We start from the raw sequence: 19,383 nt of genomic DNA on the forward strand, positions 1-19,383 counted from the left end.
ATTTTCTGAACGGAAATTCAGAAATCAAAAGTGTAAAGGGACTTGGTCCTCATGCAGGATTTCCTGAAGATTAACTTGTGGGTTGAGTTGGAGGTAAGGATGACAACTTCAATGTTGACATTCATTTCCAGAAGATTAGAGTGCAATAGCAATAATTTAATGTTGATACTTAAAGTTGGTCAGACCACATTTGGAGTATTGTGAGCAGTGTTGGGCTGAAAGGATGTGCTAGTAACGAAGATGGTCCAGAGGAGATTAACGAGAATTATCCTGGGAATAAAAGGCCCAATGCTATTACAGCTCAGAGGGTTTGGAGTTCAATTCCAGTGTCGTCTGTGAGTAGTTTGTACATTCTTCCCATGATTGTGTGGGTTTTCTCCAGGTGCTTCGATTTCCTGCAACAAATCAAAGATAGGTTCATTGGTCATTGTAAATTGTCCTGTGATTAGGCTGATTTTAAATAGATGGGTTGCTGGGTAGTGCAGTCTTGTAGTGAACACTAAAACAAACCAAAACTACTCAGATTAAGCATGGTGGCACCCCCCCCCCCCCCACCCCGGGTGTTGACATGGTATCAGGGTATGACATGCTCCACAAATAATGAAGTTCTAAGTCGAAGAAAGTGCATTCAATCCTTTGTTAAGAAACCAGCAAAAATGAACTGTTGTAGCAACAAAGAAATTAATGAAAGTAAAGCTAAAGATATAATGAAATAACAATCTAAATGTATTCAAGCACATTTGAACATTAGTGATCTTAGCATATTTTAACATTAGGGTTAAATGTAACTAAGTGTTCTTGAATGTCAACAAAAAAAATTATTCCCCCTACTTGTTCTGCTCTAACCAGACTAAAGACCAACAGAAAAACAAATCATGAATTCGTAGCTATCCTCTTCACTTCTTCTGCGCCCTAACCTACTTGGCAAACTCCCTATAATAAACTTACAACACAAAATACAGACAGACAGAAAATGGATACATGGCTCCTACAGGCCTGTTCCATGCTGTATCTCTAAAGTATACTCACCAGAATTTAGAAGAATGAGGGGTATCTCATTGAAACCAATCAAATATTGAAAGGCCTAGATAGAGTGGGCATGGAGAGAATGCTTCAATATTGTGAGAGCTTGGCCTCAGAATAGAAGGATGTCTCTTTTGAACAGAGATGAGGAGGAATTTCTTCAGCTAGAGGGTAGTGAACCTGTGGAATCCATTGCCACAGGCAGCTGTGGAGGCCAAATCATTTGGTATATTTAAAATGGTCGATAGGTTCTTAGGGATCAAAGGTTATGGAGAGGAGGCAGGACAATGGGCTGCGAGGGATAATAAATCAGACATGATCGAATGGTGGAGCACACTGGTGGCTTAATTCTGCTCTGATATTTTATGGTTCTCCTTGATGGCAGTAATGAGAAGGTGATCAATCAATAGAAGTTTAAAGCAACCAGTTTTCTACCTAAAATTTGAAACATAGTCCAAAATTAGAAAAAAGAGAACTGATTTTTGGAAATACTGAAATAATGGAAATAATTATTCTGGATAATTAAAAGTCATTAAATTGACAGTGGAGTGCCTTTAGAAGATGTGCCAAAATGTAAATGCAGGTTAGTAAATGGACAAAAGGTAGGGTAAAAAGGGAAGATGGTCTGGAAAATCCATTTTATATGCATACAAAGGCATTCTACATGTTGACAACTAGATTTTCATGAAGTAGCATGTTAATTGGGGAAAATAACATCACTTTATGGAAGGGTGTTCCCAGCAAAACAATATGATCTGTGTTCCCAATTAACCCTGGTATAAATTTGTCCAGTTAGTGATTCAAATTACGTGATCTCAGAGTTGAAAATGTTTTCATTTGTTCCTGGGTGTACTTTTGGTCAAAGGCAAAGACAATTATTGAAAAGAGAGGGCAAAGTACAACCAAACCAGGTTGTATCAAAGTGTACAGGCACGGATAATGCAACATGCAAGAATCATGAAAGCAAAACATTGAAAATTGTTTTTTTCTTCTTGTAAAAAATTTCATTCATTCCATATAATAAATCTGTTGGTATCTCATGCTACTCTCAGTATGTTAGCCTTGGAGCTATCCTTTCTCAGTTGGTCCGATTATATAAAGGAACATAGTGAACCATGTGTTAATCTAATATACAGTGGTGTATATTTGCAGCATCTATTCTTTGGATTCAGATTTGTCATACACTTGCCTTTCCTACATAAGCAAGATAAATAGTCCATAATCATCAAATGGTTAACTGGTACCATAATGGTCAAATATACAGACACCTTGTGAATTGATAGGTATGTCAATGAGTTTTCACCATTTATGATGCATCCAAATGGCAAGTTAATTTATTTTTCAGAGATGTACTGAGGTACAGTGAAAAACTTGTCTTGCGTACTGTTCACCTAGATCAATTCATTACATCATTGCTTTCTGTTTTATTGTTTTACTTGGCAGAAATGGGGAAGGAAGATATCAAGCATCAGATTGCTGAAATATATTTGAAAGGTTTGCCATATACTGAATGTCTCAATTTTCAGTTTGTGGAAAGTTACACCAAACTTTTGTAGTCAAATTAATCAACTCCCACAAGCATTTATTTGGTTCGAAGTCTCATCTTCAAAACCAGTTCTTTCAGACATGGACCTACATCAGTGACTAGCCTAGATGATATACAGGAGTTCTGCAGTCCAGAATGGGCTTTAAGGGCAACATTTTGATAACTAAGCCAAGCTAGTACTTTTAAGTTCCTTGTATTAAATGATGATCTACTGAAATCATTCTGAAATTATTGTAGGTGAATCAGCGGAATGTTCCTGGAATTGACAGTGCATATTTGGCAATGGACACTGAAGAGGGAGTGGAAGTTGTGTGGAATGAAGTCCAGTTCTCAGAACGAAAAAACTTCAAATTACAAGAGGTGAAAATAAAGTTTTAAATTATTTTGATGCAATCAGTTAAAAGCAACATTTGTTTAACATTGCTTTGGTTATTATAAAATCATGATAGTTGATGTTGTGATTATAAATATTTCTTTGTAACAAGTTTTATGTTTTAGTGGTTTCTTGACAGCACCCTTTAAGAATTTGGTCAAGTTATTTTTATATCAGTGTAAATTCAAGACATCAAATTTATGTTGATCATTTCTGCTAAGAGTATCCTTTCTTTTCAGGATAAGGTTAAAGCTGTCTTTGACAATCTCATTCAGTTGGAGCACCTGAACATAGTGAAATTCCACAAATACTGGGCAGATGTGAAAGAAAATAAAGCAAGAGTAAGTTGCCTATTAGTGATACTTGCTTTATTAGACACTTGTTTATAATATTGCAGTTAAAAGTAAAATATCGACTAATTGCTACAGATTTTCATCAAACCTTTGTTTTAAATCCTTCAGTGGTTTGCACTTAAAACATTAAGTTTTCATTAATATTAAAGAAAGCAAGTTATCTGTTAACTATTTGAAGTATTTGAAGAAATATCACATTGTGTTCATTCTTCAGGGTTCTGTATTGTTAATTGAGGGGATGATGGCATCATGGAGTGTACATTCTTTGAATTAGCAAGTGAGAGCAGCATCTTGGCAGGGGGTGAGCCATTTGAAAAGGATGAATGTCATTGGTAGTGAGTTTTATTTGAACCAATAAAAAGAAGAGAGGTGTAAGCAGAGTGGCTGTTGTGGGACCAGGCTAGTGTTAGTGGTCAGGCAGACTTTGGTGGGAAAAGGCAGAGGCTCTACTTAAATTTCTAGTCAGTTTGTTTTTCTCTGTATATTAGTACATAGCTGGTGTCATGAGAACGGGTCCAGGGTTAGTGGCATGTTCTTTGTGTGAGATGTGGTAACTCTAGGAGACTTAGTCTCCCTGATAACTACAGGATCAGAGGGATCTTGGGGTCAGAGTCCATAGGACACTCAAAGCTGCTATGCAGGTTGACTCTGTGGTTAAGAAGGCAAGGCAGATGGTGCATTGGCCTTCATCAATCGTGGGATTGAGTTTAAGAGCAGAGAGGTAACGTTGCAACTATATAGGACCCTGGTCAGACCCCACTTGGAGCACTGTGCTCAGTTCTGGTCGGTGATAGGAGCTAGAGACATGTTAAGTTACTGGTCTCTGGTGCTGTGGCTCTGAAGGGAAGGAGGGAAAAGAGGATTGTAGTAATGATAGGGAGTTCCATAGTTTGAGGAGCCAAGATTCCCTGGACATGATGAAGACACCTGGATGGTATGTTGCCTCCCAGGTGCCAGTGTCAGGGACATCGTGGATAGGGTCCACAGCATTCTAAAGGAAAAGGGTGAGCAGCCATAAGTCTTGGTACACACTTGGTAACACGGATAGAAAAAGGGTGGAGGTTCTGAAGGAACAATATAGGAAGATAGGCAGAAAACTGAAAAGCAGGACTTCCAGGGTAGTAATCTCTGGATTGTTAACTGAAGGTGAGAATAAGATGATTTGGCAGATGAGTGCTTGGCTGAGGAATTGGGGGAAGATTTTAGATTTCTGGATCATTGGGATCTCTTCTGAGGAAAGTATGACCTGTACAAAGCAGATGGGTTACACCTGAACCCAAGGGGAAACAGTATCCTTGCAGGCAGGTTTACTTGAGCTATTCAGGAGGGTTTAAACTAATTTGACAGGGTGATGGGAACCAGTGATAGACCTGAGGATCGGCAGTTGGTATTCAAGTAGATGCACTGTGTAGTGAGTCCGAGAGGAAGGACATACAGATGATAGAGCAGGATTGCAGTCAGTGGGATGAGTTTAAAGGTAACATGAGGGCAAAATCAAATAGGGTAATGAATACGGGACTGATGGTGCTGTATTGAATGTATGTATTATACAGAGTAAGATCAATGACCTTGCAGCACAATTAGTGTTTGGCAGGTTTGGGCATTTTCAATTTGTGGCTGAAAGAAAATCATAATATCCACAAATAAACATTGTATCGAGATGTGAGGCTGATAGGCAGAGGAAGTGGGGTGACTCTGTTGGTTTTTTAAAAGAAATGTGGCAAAATACATTAGGAAGAGGTGACAGGATCAGAAGATGTTGCATTCTTGTGAGTGGAGTTAAGAAGTTGCAAGGGTAAAAATACCCTGATTGGAGTTATATATAGACCTCTGAAAAGTAGCCAGGTTGTGGGATACAAATTACATCATGAGATAGAAAAGGAACGTGAGAAAGCAATGTTATGACAGTCATGGGGAATTTCAATATGCAAGTAGATAGGGAAAATCAGATTGGTGCTGGATCCCAAGAGAGAATTTGTAGAATGCCTGTGAATGGCTTTTTAGAGCAGCTTGTGGTTGAGCCCACAGGAAGAAAGGTGATTCTGGATTAGGTGTTGTGTAATGAACTGGGTTTGATTTGGGAGCTTAAGGTAAAGGAACCCTTAGGAGACAGTGATCATAATATGTTAGACTTCACCCTGCAATTTAAGAGGGAGAAGCTAAAGTCAGATGTATTGGTATTACAGAGGAGTAAAGGGAATTCCAGGAAGGTTCTGGAGGCATGGCAGAGTAACAGTAGCTGGAGTTTCTGGGAGCAATTTGGAAGGTACAGAATTCCAAAACTGAAGTATTCTAGAGGGAGGATGACAGAACCATGACTGACAAGGGAAGTCAAAGACAGCATAAAAGCTAAAGAGAGGATATACAATATAGCAAAAGTTAGTGGGATGTCAGAGGATTGGAAGCTTTCAAAACCGACAGAAGGCAACTAAAACCCAAAAGGAGATAAAAGATGAAATATGAAGGTAAGCTAGCCAATAATATAAAAGTGGATACAGTAGGTTTTTTTCCTGATATATAAAGTGTAACAAAAAAAAAAGAGGCAAGAGTGGACATCAGACAGCTGGAATATAATGGTAGAGAGGTATAATGTGGAGCAAAGAAATGGCGGGCAAGCTTTGAATATTTTACATCAGCCTTCACTTCACTGTGAGATGAGCAGTTTGCCAGAATTTCAAGTGTTGGGGCAGAAGTGAGTGTGGTTGTTATAACAAAGGCAGGCGAAGGTGCTTGGGAAGTTGACAGGTCTAAAGGGAGATAAGTCACCAAATGGACGACTCGCTGGGGTTCTGAAAGAGGTAACAGAAGAGATCTTGGAGGCATTAACAATGATCGTTTGAGAATCTCAAAATTCTAGAAAAGTTGTGGAGGACTGGAAAACTGTAAATATCACCCCACCCTTTAAGAAGGGAGGGGAAAGTATGGGTCAGTTAGCCTGACTTGAGTGGTTGGAAAGACGTTTGAAGTCCATTAAGGATGAGATTTCCAAGTACTTGGAGGCACATGATAAAATAGGCCAGAGTCATCATGGTTTACTTGAGGGGTAATCTTGCTTGACAAATCTGTTGGAATTCTTTAAGGAAATAACAAGCAGAATAGACAAAGAGTCAGTAGATGTCGTTTAACTGGATTTTCAGAAGGCCTTTGACAGAGTACCACATATGAGACTGCTTAAACTAACAGTGCATGGTATTACAGGGAAGATACAAGCATAGATAGTAGATTGGCTGACTAGTAGGGAGCAAAATGGGAATAAAGAGGACTTTTTTTGGTTGGCTACTGGTGACTAGTAGTGTTCCGCATGGGTTAGTGTTGGGTGCTTCTTTTCATGTTACATGTCAACTGCTCATCTTGGCTTTCTGGCCAGGTTTGTGGATGATGCAAAGATAGATGCATGGGTCTATAATGTTGAGGAAGCAGAGTATCTGCAGAAGGACTTGACTGATCAGCAGAATGGGCAAAGTACCTGCAGAAGGAATATTGTGTAGGGAAGTTATGGTCATGCACTTCGATAGAATAAAGAAAGGGCTAGTCCATTTTCTAAATGGGGAATTGATATTTTTTCGAAAATCAGAAGTGCAATGGGACTTTGGAGTCCTCGTGCATGTTTCCCTAAAGGTTAACTTGCAGGTTGAGTGGGTGGTGAAGAAGACAAATGCAACAAACAGAAAACCTACAGCACGGTACAGGTCCTTCGGCCCACAAAGCTGTGTGGAACATGTACTTTCAAAATTCCCTTGGGTTACCTATAACTCTCTATTTTTCCAAGCTCCATGTCCCTATCCAGGAGTCTCTTAAAAGACTGTATTGCATCTGTCTCCACCACTGTTGCCGGCAGCCTATTCCATGCACTCACCACTCTGCGTTTTTAAAAAACAACAACAACAACAATAATTTACCCTTGACATCTCCTCTGTACCTACTTCCAAGCACCTTAAAACCGTGCCCTGTCATGTTAGCCATTTCAGCCCTGGGAAAAAGCCTCCGACTATCCACATGATCAATACCTCTCATCATCTTGTACACTTCTATCAGGTCACCCCCTCATCGTCTGCCACTCCAAGGAGAAAAGGCCAAGTTCACTCAACCTATTCTCATAAGGTATGTTACCCAATCCAAGCAACATCCTTGTTAATCTCCTCTGCACTCTTTCTGCGGTTTCCTCATCCTTCCTGTAGTGAGGCAACCAGAACTGAGCACAGTACTCCAAGTGGGGTCTGACCAGGGTCCGAGATAGCTGTAACATTACCTCGGCTCTCAATCCCACGATTAATGAAGGCCAATGCACCATATGCCTTCTTAACCACCCAGTCAACCTGCGCAGCAACTGTGAGCGTCCTGTGGACCTGGACCTCAAGATCCCTCTGATCCTCCACACTGCCAAGAGTCTTACCATTAATACTATATTCTGCCATCATATTTGACCTACCAAAATGAACAACCTCACACTTATCTGGGTTGAACTCCATCTGCCACTTCTCAGCCCAGTTTTGCATCCTATCAATGTCCTGCTGCAACCTCTGTCAGACCCCCACACTATCCACAACACCCCCAGCCTTTGAGTCATCAACAAATTTGCTCCACTTCCTCATCCAGATCATTTATAAAAATCACGAAGAGGAGGGGTCCCAGAACAGATCCCTGAGGCACACCACTGGTCACCGACCTCCAGGCAGAATATGACCCATCTATAACTACTCACACAAAATGCTGGTGGAACACAGCTGATCAGGCAGCTGACGAAGGGTCTCGGCCCAAAACGTTGACAGTGCTTCTCCTTATAGATGCTGACTGGCCTGCTTTGTTCCACCAGCATTTTGTGTGTGTTGTTTGAATTTCCAGCATTTGCAGATTTCCTCATGTTTGCTCATCTATAACTACTCTTTGCCTTGTGTGGGCAAGCCAATTCTGGATCCACAAAGCAAGATCCCATTGGACCCATGCTTCTTTACTTTCTCAATAAGCCTTGCATGAGGTACCTTATCAAATGCCTTGCTGAAATCTATATACACTACATCTACTACACTACCTTCATCAATGTGTTCAGTCACATCCTCAAAAAATTCAATCAGGCTCGTAAGGCACAACCTAACCTGCCTTTGACAAAGTGATGCTGACACTTCCTAATCATATTATGTCTCCAAATGTTCATAAATCCTGCCTCTCAGGACCTTCTCCATCAGTTTACCAACCACTGTACTCACTGGTCTAAAATTTCCTGGACTATTTCCTCTCCCTTTCTTGAATAAGGGAACAACGTCCGCAACCCTCCAATCCTCCAGAACCTCTCCTGTCCCCATTGATGATGCAAAGATTATTGCCAGAGGCTCAGCAATTTTCTCCCTCACCTCCCACAGTAGCCTGGGGTACCACGTATCCAACTTGATGCTTTCCAAAAGCTCCAGCACATCCTCTTCCTTAGTATCTACGTGCTCAAGCTTTTTAGTCCACTGTAAGTCATCCCTACAATCGCCAAGGTCCTTTTCTGTAGTGAATACTGAAGCAGTCTATTCATTATCTCTGCTATCTCCTCTGGTTCCATACACACTTTTCCACTGTTACACTTGATGGTCCTATTTTCACACATCTTATCCTCTTGCTCTTCATATACTTGTAGAATGCCTTGGGGTTTTCCTTAATCCTGCTCGCCAAGGCCTTCTCACAGCCCTTTCTGGCTTTCCTAATTTCATTCTTAAGCTCCTTCCTGCTAGTATAATAATTTTCTAGACCTCTATCGTTACCTAGTTTTTTTGAACCTTTCGTAAGCTTTTTTTTATTCTTGACTAGATTTTCAGCAGCCTTTGTACACTGCGGTTCCTGTACCCTACCATCCGTTCCGTTTCATTGGAACGCACCTGTGCAGAATGACACAAAATATCCCCTGAACATTTGCCACATATCTGCTGTACATTTCCCTGAGAACATCTCTTCCCAATTTATGCTTCTAAATTTCTGCCTGATAACTTCATATTTCCACTTACTCCAATTAAACGCTTTCCTAACTTGTCTGTTCCTATCCCTCTCCAATGCAATGGTAAAGGAGATAGAATTGTGATCACTATCTTCAAAATGCTCTCCCATTGAGAGATCTGACACCTGACCAGGTTCATTTCCAAATACCAGATCAAATACAGCCTCTCCTCTTGTAGGTTTATCTACCTACTGTGTCAGGAAACCTTCCTGAACACACTTAACAAACTCCACCCCATCTGAACCCCTTACTGTTGGGAGAGGCCAATCAATATTTGGGAAATTAAAATCTCCCACCATGACAACCCTGTTATTATTACACCTTTGCAGAATCTGTCTCCCTATCTGCTCCTCTATGTCCCTGTTACTATTAGGTGGTCTAGTTTTTTTAAAAAAAGTAGAGTTATTGACTCCTTGCTGTCTCTAACTTTCATCCACAGAGATTTAGTAGACAGTCCCTCCATGACTTCCTCCTTTTCTGTAGCAGTGTCATCATCTCTGATCAGCAGTGCCATGCCCCCACCTCTTTTGCCTCCCTCCCTGTCCTTTCTGAAACATCTAAATCCTGGCACTTGAAGTAACCGTTCTTGTCCCCGAACCATCCAAGTCTCTGTAATGACCACAACATCTTAGCTGATCCACAATCTGGGATCATCTTTGTTCATAATGCTTCTTGCATTAAAATAGACACATCTCAAACCATATGTCTAAGTGCATTCCTTCTCTATCACCTGCCTATGGTCGCTCTTGAACTGTCTCAAAGCTTTCTCTATTTGTGAGCCAGCAGCCCCTTCCTCTGTCTATTCAGTTCGGTTCCCACCTCCCAGCAATTCTAGTTTAAACTCTCCCCAATAGCTTTAGTAAACCTCCCTGCCAGGATATTGGTCCCCCTCGAATTCAAGTGCAAACTATCCTTTTTGTACAGGTAATGCCTGCCCCAAAAGAGGTCCTAATGATCTAGAAATCTGAATCCCTGCCCACTGCTCCAATTCCTCAGCCATGCATTTATCCTCCAGTTCACTCTGTTCCTGTACTCACTGTCATGTGGCACAGGCAGTAATCATAAGACTTCTACCTTTGAGGTCCTTCTTCTCAACTTCCTTCCTAACTCTGTAGTCTGTTTTCAGGGCTCCTCCCTTTTCCTACATATGTTGTTGGTACCAAAATATACCACGACCTCTGGCTGTTCATCTTTGCACTTCAGGATATCATGGACGCAATCAGAAACATCCCGGACCCTGGCACCTTGGATACAAACTACCATCCGTGTTTATTTCCTGCGTCCACAGAATCGCCCGTCTGACCCCCTAACTATAGAGTTCCCTATTACTGTTGCCTTCCTCCTTTCCCTATCCTTCTGAACCACAGGGCCAGACTCTGTGCCAGAGGCACGGCCATTGTTGCTTCCCCCGGGTAGCTCCCCCCGACCCCAAATAGTACTCAAACAGGAAATACTTATTGTTAAGGGGGCAGACTCAGGAGTACTCACTAGTATCTGACTCTTGCCCTTCCCTCTCCTGACTGTTACCCACTTATCTGTCTCTCAAGGCCCCGGTGTGACTACCTGCCTATAGCTCCTCTCTATCACCTCCTGACGTTCCCTGACCAGACGAAGGTCATCGAGCTGCAGATCCAGTTCGCTAATGCGGTCCCTTCGGTGCCGAAGCTCGACACACCTGGCGCAGTGTTAGCATTTATTTCAAGAGGATGAGAATATAAGAACAAGGATGCAATGCTGAGTCTTAAAGCATTGTTCAGATACCTGGGTAATGTGAGCAGTTCTGGGTCCCTTATCTCAAAGTGTGCTGGTCTGGAAAGAGTCCAATGGAGGTTCACGAAAATGATTCTGGGTTAACAGGATTAACATATGAGGACTGATTGATGGCTCTGGGTCTGTACTCATTGGAGTTTAGAAGAATGTGGGGGGGGCGGTGGGATCCTACTGAAACCTATTAAATATTGAAAGGCCCAGATTGCATGGATGTAGAGAGAACGTTTTCTTTAGTGGGTGAGCCAAGGACCGGAGGTCACAGCCTCAGAATAGAGGGACATGCATTCAGAACAGAGATCAAGAGGAATGAGCCAAAGGATGGTGGATCTGGAATTCATTGTCACAAATAGCTGTGCAGGCCTAGTTATTGAGTATATTTAAATCTGAGGTTGATTGGTTCGTAATTAGTCATGGAGAGAATGGAGTTGAGGGGGATAGAATGACAGAGCAGACTCAGTGTGCTGAATGGCCTAATTCTGCTCCTGTATCTTATGCATTAATTTTGTATCCATGTTCAATACATTTGACACTTGGGAAAATGTTGTTTGTTCCTCCAGGTAATATTCATAACAGAGTACATGTCATCAGGAAGCTTAAAACAGTTTTTGAAAAAAACAAAGAAAAACCACAAAACAATGAATGAAAAGGTATGTTATAGATTGTTATTTCCAAAACCTTGATGAGGCTGAGGCACAGGGTGATAACATTTTTATACATGCTAAAGAATGACCATCTCCATCCAGCAAAGCCACCTGTCATTGACATTTACCCTTGTCCCATCCTCTAACAACATTTTGGAAGTCATCATTGACCAGTAACTGGTCAAGCCATAAAAGAGGAAGGCACAACCTGGGTATCCTGTGGCAAGTACTCACATCCTTGAATCTAGAGCCCTTCTCACCGGAAAAATCAAGAATGTGGTAAAATGCACTCTGCCCAGATGGATATAGATTTGATACCACACTAAAGGCTTTGCACCTGATTAGCCAACTGACTGTTTTCAATTGTGTGTTACTTGCAATATGTATGATTACTCGCAGGCCCACTTAAGCTATTTGGAAGGAAAGACACAATACAAATAGAAACACCACCACTCACAAATTCCCTTTTCATTCAGCTCAGAAGTATATTCCCATTATCAGACTTAAATTCATGAACTTTTTATCCACATTCCTAAAAGTACCTTCAGCAGTTTAAAATGGCTTGCGGTTAGGGGTGGACAATAAATTGTATGTATTGATGATAACCATGCAGGGATCCAAAATGTAAACCTCTGTCTACAGCCCAACCTTTACTGACAGATTGATGGTTTTCACCTTTAAATGCTGTCCTGAAGAAGCTCTGAATGGTGTATTTGTGCTGGTTAGGAACATGAGTATCGGTGCTAAGGATGGTTCATGACATCAACCATCAGGTTACACACATAAAATGCTGGTGGAACACAGCAGGCCAGGCAGCATCTATAGGGAGAAGCACTGTCGACGTTTCAGGCCAAGACCCTTCGTCAGGACCCTTTGTGTGTATGTGTTGTTTGAATTTCCAGCATCTGCAGATTTCCTCCTGTTAACCATCAGGCTGTTGATCCAGAGAGGATAACTTCATTCAATTTTACTTGCACCCTTCCAACTGTTCTCACCATCTATGGACTTGCTTTCAGTGACTCTTCATGTCATGTTCTCGATGGTTATTACTTTTTTTTGTATTTACCGTTTGCTGCCTTTTACACATTGGTTGTTTGTCCGTCCTGTTGCGTGTGGTCTTTCATCGAATCTATTATGTTTCCTGGTATTTACTCTAAATGCCTGCAAGAAAATGCATTTCAGGGTAGTATACATTGACATATGTACTTTGGTAATGAATTTATTTTGAACTTTGAACAAGTCAAGTTTTGAAGAATCCTGCTGCTAGACTTTGCTTGTGACAAACCGAAGAATGAGTTACTTGACTTCATCCTAGCAGCTTTATCAGTGACACAAATGTTATTAACTGTGCATTTCTTGTTAAATTTCATTGTCCCACAAGCTGGAAATGGGCTGTTTGGCCCACTGTCTACATTGGTCACCAACATCACATTTTCAACACTTCACCTCCAGTTTCTATACCTTTGTTCTTCAAGTGGTCAACTAATTACTTGAACATTGTGAGGATATCTGCCTCTTGCTGTGCATTCCTGATTTCTACCACTGTCTGGTTTGGAACTGCAAAGTTAGTGCAAGTTTAACTAAAGTTTGCTTGTGTGATGCACATCTTTCCCCTGAATAAGAGTGGGACACCATGACTGCATTACATGCAATATAATCATTCAAATATAATACAGGAAGTCAAAAAATTTCTGCAGCCTCAGCTATTTATAAGGAAGGGCCAAATGTACATAGGAGTCCATCTTGTGTACCATCTGGTGCTGAATATTTTGCTTCACCATTCGTCAAATCTTGAAATGTCTGAGATGCTTTAGCTGCAGAAAACAAAGCAATTCAGGAAGTTACTTCTCTGCCAGTACCTGACATCCTGAAGACAGCTAGAGTAGGATAATAAATCCAAGTGCTTTTTCTGCAAATTACATCAGACTGTGATTTAAATGTGGTGAAGTTAGTTGTGGTTGGAGGATTGCTTTGTGCTTTAACTATAAAATGCTTTACTTGTGCAAAATATAGGGTTAATGTCATGATTCTTGGCAATATGGAGAAATGGAGGGATCTTGGGGTTGACATCCATAGATCCCTTAAAGTTGCCTCTCAAGTTTATAGTTTAAAGGCATGTGGTATGTAGGCCTTCATTAGACAGGGTATTGAATTCGAGCTGCGAGATAATGCTGCTGAATGCTGAGATCAGTCTAATCATTCTCTCCTCCATAACACTCCATTTTTCTGTCGTCCATGTGCCTAAGTTTTTCTTAAATGCTCCTAATGTATCTATGTCTATCACCACCCCAGCAGGATATTCATGCACTACTGTGTAAGTAGGATGCCTTTGACATCCCCCCCCCCCCCCAATACTTCCATCCAAACATCTTAAAATTATGCCCCCTTGTATTAGAAATTTCTCTCCTGGGAACACTGTTGTGTTTCATATAAGCAAACTTTATTTAAATGGATTTTTTTGTAGTCCTATTCCACTGTAACTTTGCTGATTTCTGTATAGGCCTGGAAGAGATGGTGCACCCAGATTTTGTCTGCATTGAGGTAAGAAGTTAGATCTGGAATTTATTTCAGTTCTTGTGATGGACATAGTTTTCCTTGCTTATCTTTATTATAACTTGACTGTTGATTAAGTATGTTTCTCAAATGCCAGTAGTCCTTAAGATAAATCAACCTGGGTTATGAGCATGAGCAGTGTTGGAAAGCACCAATGTCTTTCTGTGGCTGGAAGTAGAGTACCTAGTAATTTTTATTTTTGCAAAAATTAATTCTCCCAACCCCTCCCTCACAAAAAAAAACAAATTCACACTTGGCTGGTAAGCTAGTGGTGAATTTAGCTGTGCATTTTAAAACAGATCAAAGCCAATATGTAGTTCATGGGTGCTTTATTAAAGGCGTACAAAAAAGCTGAATGAACTCAGCGGGTCGGGCAGCATCCGTTAAAAGAAGCAGTCAACGTTTTGGGTCGAAATCCTTCGTCAGGACTTCGACCCGAAATGTTGACTGCTTCTTTCAACGGATGCTGTCCAACCTGCTGAGTTCATCCAGTTTTTTTGTACGTCTTGATTTGACCACAGCATCTGCAGTGCACTTTGTGTTTACTGTTCTTTATTAAAGGCAGTTGTTTGTAATCTCAAAACTGCTTTATTACTGAATAATTAATTTCAGTCTTTGATCACGAGTCATTTTAAGCTTGTCTTTTCTCCCAATTTACCACACCAAAATCCAACAGATGGGTACTTAATGCAGCTGCCTTGTTCAAACTGAAGAATATTGTTGTGGGTAAAATTTCCCTTGACTAACTACAAAGCAGAGAACTGTACATAATAATAAAAAAAAAGTTTTATTCTGGCACTGGCATGTCCCTGAAACAAAAAACTATGCCCCTTGTCTTCATCATTTCCACTCTAGGAAAAATTCTCTAGCTATCCAATCTATCCATGCCTCTTATCATCACATATCCCTCTGTCAGGTCACCATTTAACATCTTCCTCCAAAGGGAAAAGCCCTAGTTCGCTCAACCTATCTTCATAAGATATGCTTTCTAGTCCATGCAGCCCCTGCAACGTTACCTCATGGCTCTTGAGCTCAATCCCCTGACTAATGATATCCAACATATTATGCACTTTCTTAACAACCCTATCAACTCGCACAGCAACTTCAAGAGATCTATGGATGTGGACTCCAAAGCCTGTGTTCCTCCACACTGCTAAGAATCCTCCCATTAACCCGTATGGTCTTCATATTTGACCTTCCAAAATGAATCACTCCATACTTTTCTGGGTTGAATATCATTTGCCACTTCTCAGCCCAGCTCCACATCCAGTCAATGTCCTGATTTAACCTGCAATCACCCTTCACATGATCCACAACTCCATCAACCTTTGACATCTGCTAACTTATTAACACCCCCCCCCCCCCCCACTCAGTTCCTCATCCAAGATCCAAGTCATTAACTGAGTAAGCTGTGTGGTTGTGGATTCATGAGATCATATGATTACTGTTGCCCCTTGTGTGCTTTCAGCACTTCTTTTTATTGTCATATTTCTTCAATGGCCTTTCTTTTCCTCTCCAGGTTATAATCTGTTGTGTAGTACTGCACAATATTTTAATGTGTGTTTTATAATTTGAAGGTAACCTGAATTCAGATTCGAAAGTTAGTACATTTTAGTCTTCAACTTGCCCTTTGAAATCCATTGTTCTTCATGCATGTTAGTCTAGTAACAACTAACCAATTGCCTTGCCTTCTGTTTGCTTGTATTGTCTCACAACATGCCTGAGTGAAAGGTAGCAATGTCACCCGGAGATCTTCAAACATCTGACTCAATAGTGACCTATTGATGAGCACTATTGAAATAATAAACTTTTCTTTTTTTTAAGCTGTAATGATCCTCTGGCCCCAGACTACTGGGAATGGTTGTCAAATTAGTCTTCGACTTAATGGTTTATTACTGTTGCATGTACGAAGGTACAGTGAAAAAACTTCATTTTGCATGCCATCCATACAGATTTCATCACATCAGTATGTTGAGGTAGTAGAATAGAAAAGCATTGACATACAGAATGAAGTGTTATAGTTACAGAGAAAATGCAGGCAGACAATACATTGCAAAGCCATAAGGTAAATGGTGAGGACAAGAATCCATTTTATTGTACAAGAGCCTTCTCAACAGACTGCTCAATAGACATAACTAAATAAAATGTTAAATGTATTTTTTTAAAGAAACAAAACAGTACTGCTATTTAATTTCCCTAAATTATTTCACTGTAAGCCACAAATCATTTTGTATGGTGCCATTGTGCTGATATAAAAAAATAATGTATTGAAATTCTGTGCATATTCAAGTAACCAAAATTGTTGTGGTTGTTTTTCTTTTAACCAGCTACTTGCACTCTTGTGATCCTCCCATCATCCATGGCAATCTGACCTGTGATACGATATTCATTCAGCATAATGGACTTATAAAAATTGGGTCTGGTAAGTATCAGAAATTATAACATGTAATATCTTGAATTCATTTAGCAATATGAAAAATTATTAAAGAAAGTGAAACTTTGCTTTGACCATCCAACCAGTCTTTTACAATTTATGGATTAATATTTCTGTTTTACTAGCTTAGCAATGCAAACAAGAAAGTATTACTTGCTTTCTTTCTAGTTAGCGTGATTTAACAGTGCACTATTTTACGCCAACTAAAGATCAGATCAGTGGCTGTGCTTGATTGCTGATATTTTTGAGAAAAGCTCCTCGTCACCAAAGTAGTGTACTTGAGAGCCATTCTATGAACATTGGCCAGCTTGTGTGGGTCAAATCAATGTCGGTAGACTCTTCTATGCCAGTTAAGTGGAAGCGCTGGGTTTAGGTCAAACAAACTACAACTTGATTTCTGTGTACTGTATGTAGTCAGCTCTATTTTTCTCATTGTTTTTAAACAGCCTCTCAGACTTAACTCTTTTTTTCTTGTTTTACCCCCTCCACCTTGTTGTCTCCTATTTTCTCTTTCCCCAACCTCCACCTGTTCAGAGCACATATTTTTTGCCTAAATCTATATTTCAAAACCCATGAGCCAAGTTGCTTTCATTAAACTCGACTTTATAAATTTAGTATTTGTACTTTCTTTTTGCTGTCCCTTTCCAAATCTGAACAAGAATAACTTTTGTGGTTGCAGTTGAGATATAACTATTGCAATGCTGATTGAACACCAACTGGAATTTAATATTATCCTTATTAAATTGTTCATTAAATTTTAATATGCATGTTGCTAGTGATAAGCCCTTTTGATGGAACAATTAAAGAAAAATGTTTGTGACAGTGGGCAATGCAACAAAACTTGTGGTTTAATTAATTGGGTTAATGTCACAATGATCTGTTTGTGGACAACTATTGACTATTTTTAATTTGCTGTATTTTGTATGTACAGTTCAATCAGGACACGATTATAATGGGAGTGAGTGAAAATAGTGCATTGCATTTTATGCATGGCTAAATTATGCATTTGTGCATGGTTCAGATTGCTTTGGGCTTTGAGGGAAAGACATAATATTGGCCATTTCAACTTCAAAGTGAGCAGTGCTGTGAATAATTCTCTCAATGGCTGATTTTTTTTTTCCTAAACTCAATCTTTGGCAGCTGCTTGGTGTTTTATCCTTAACTACAGACAGTATCTGAGTGTCTTGCTTGAAGTACATCTGACATTTAGCTTATATTATAGCCCTGTCACTTTGATCAAACTCCCATGCAGAATTTTCCAGAAAATGACATGGGAGGTCATGTTCCCACCAGTGTAGGTAACAGAGGACTTGTCCCTTTATATTTACCTCATTATTTCCTATTTCTCACCACCACCCAAGGAGAACTATCCTATTCAGTCTAACACTAGCTTAATTAGCCATTTAAATAATTTATTGTTGTTTAACTGTTGAATGATTTTTTTTCTAAATGGACTTTGCCCTTGTCAATGGATCATCCATTTCAGCATCTCTGATAGCACAGTTGGTGAATAGGTGAAGCTGTGACTTTTAGTAATAAGTCCAAGGGAAGAATACTCGTCCGACGTTTGGGTTTGACATCTCTGGAATATTGTCAAAGTTTTACATTTGTTAGGTGAAAAAGGAATAGTTGTGTGTGGAACTTGTGTCCCAAAATGCTTATCAAAGAAGGAAAAAAAAAGACAGTGGTACAGAAATGTTTTAGGTTATGAAGTTCAACTACTGAAGTAGTATAGAGTCTTTGCCTTGCACATCACCTTCATTGTTTTAGTGTAGTCAAAACTTGTATTATTTAACAACAAAAACACAGCTGGCTTGGTTTTTATAGAGCATTGGAGCATTTTAGCAACAGCTGTGCATGTACATACACTTACTGGATTTTTCAGTCCAAATATGTTTGTCCTAATATTTGATTTTACTGATCTTATAACTCTAAAGCACATTGTGCACAAATAAAGCCTTAGTCTGTAGTATTGGTGTTACTAAGATTGAAATATTGCACAGCATGATAACACAGCAACAGCGGATGATGTTACATGCCCTTGGGTTGTCTTAGATGATAGAAGCTGAAAGTGAGTCACTGTTTTGAAGATACTTGAGAGAACGGGGAAGAAAGAGGGTTGAATATAAAATTAGGAAGTAAGAGTGGACTAGTTGGTAACTTCAATTTTAGAAAAGATTATGGATGATCTTTTACCTTAGCAGCACTTTCTTGCAATAACTGTCTTTGCCTTAATTTTCCCAATATTGTCTGCCAGTCTATCTTGAAACAAAAGTAACTTTAACTGTCTGGAGCATTTGTCCTCTTTTATTTTAAAGATGTATATTGTAAAGTGTATTATTTAAATGTTAACCATGCTTGTTTACTATCTTTCAATGATAGAAGCTGAAAGTAATTCACTGTTTTGAAGATACTTGAGAGAAAGGGGGAAGAAAAAGAGGGTTGAATATAAAATTTGCCAATCTGCAATTCGTAACTTGTACCCAAAATCTTTACTCCATATCTGTAAGACTTGAAAATTCTAGCTACAGATTGATCTAAATTACTTTCATTTTTATGCAACACACACAAAATGCTAGAAGAACTCAAATCTACTGTATTGAGCACAATTTCTATAAAGGCCCTTTAATGATCAGATCATCACTGAGAGGATAAAACACATTCTGGATACTGAACCTGAGAAGAACTTTGCAGTCGGGCAGCATCTGTAGAGGCAAAA

At 39.8% G+C, this 19,383-nt stretch overlaps 1 protein-coding gene across 1 annotated transcript in view; it reads left to right on the forward strand.

The window, feature by feature from the left end:
• The window catches only part of nrbp1 (nuclear receptor binding protein 1), an 86,107-nt gene that overhangs the window by 17,157 nt on the left and 49,567 nt on the right, over positions 1-19,383 (forward strand). Inside the window, exons 2-6 of the mRNA XM_059986721.1 lie at positions 2,807-2,929; positions 3,182-3,283; positions 11,594-11,683; positions 14,178-14,218; positions 16,558-16,652. Coding sequence (XP_059842704.1) covers positions 2,807-2,929; positions 3,182-3,283; positions 11,594-11,683; positions 14,178-14,218; positions 16,558-16,652 — 451 coding nt within the window. The remainder of the gene's footprint in view (positions 1-2,806; positions 2,930-3,181; positions 3,284-11,593; positions 11,684-14,177; positions 14,219-16,557; positions 16,653-19,383) is intronic.

The sequence above is a fragment of the Hypanus sabinus genome, chromosome 12 (assembly GCF_030144855.1).
Source record: "Hypanus sabinus isolate sHypSab1 chromosome 12, sHypSab1.hap1, whole genome shotgun sequence".
NCBI lineage: Eukaryota > Metazoa > Chordata > Chondrichthyes > Myliobatiformes > Dasyatidae > Hypanus > Hypanus sabinus.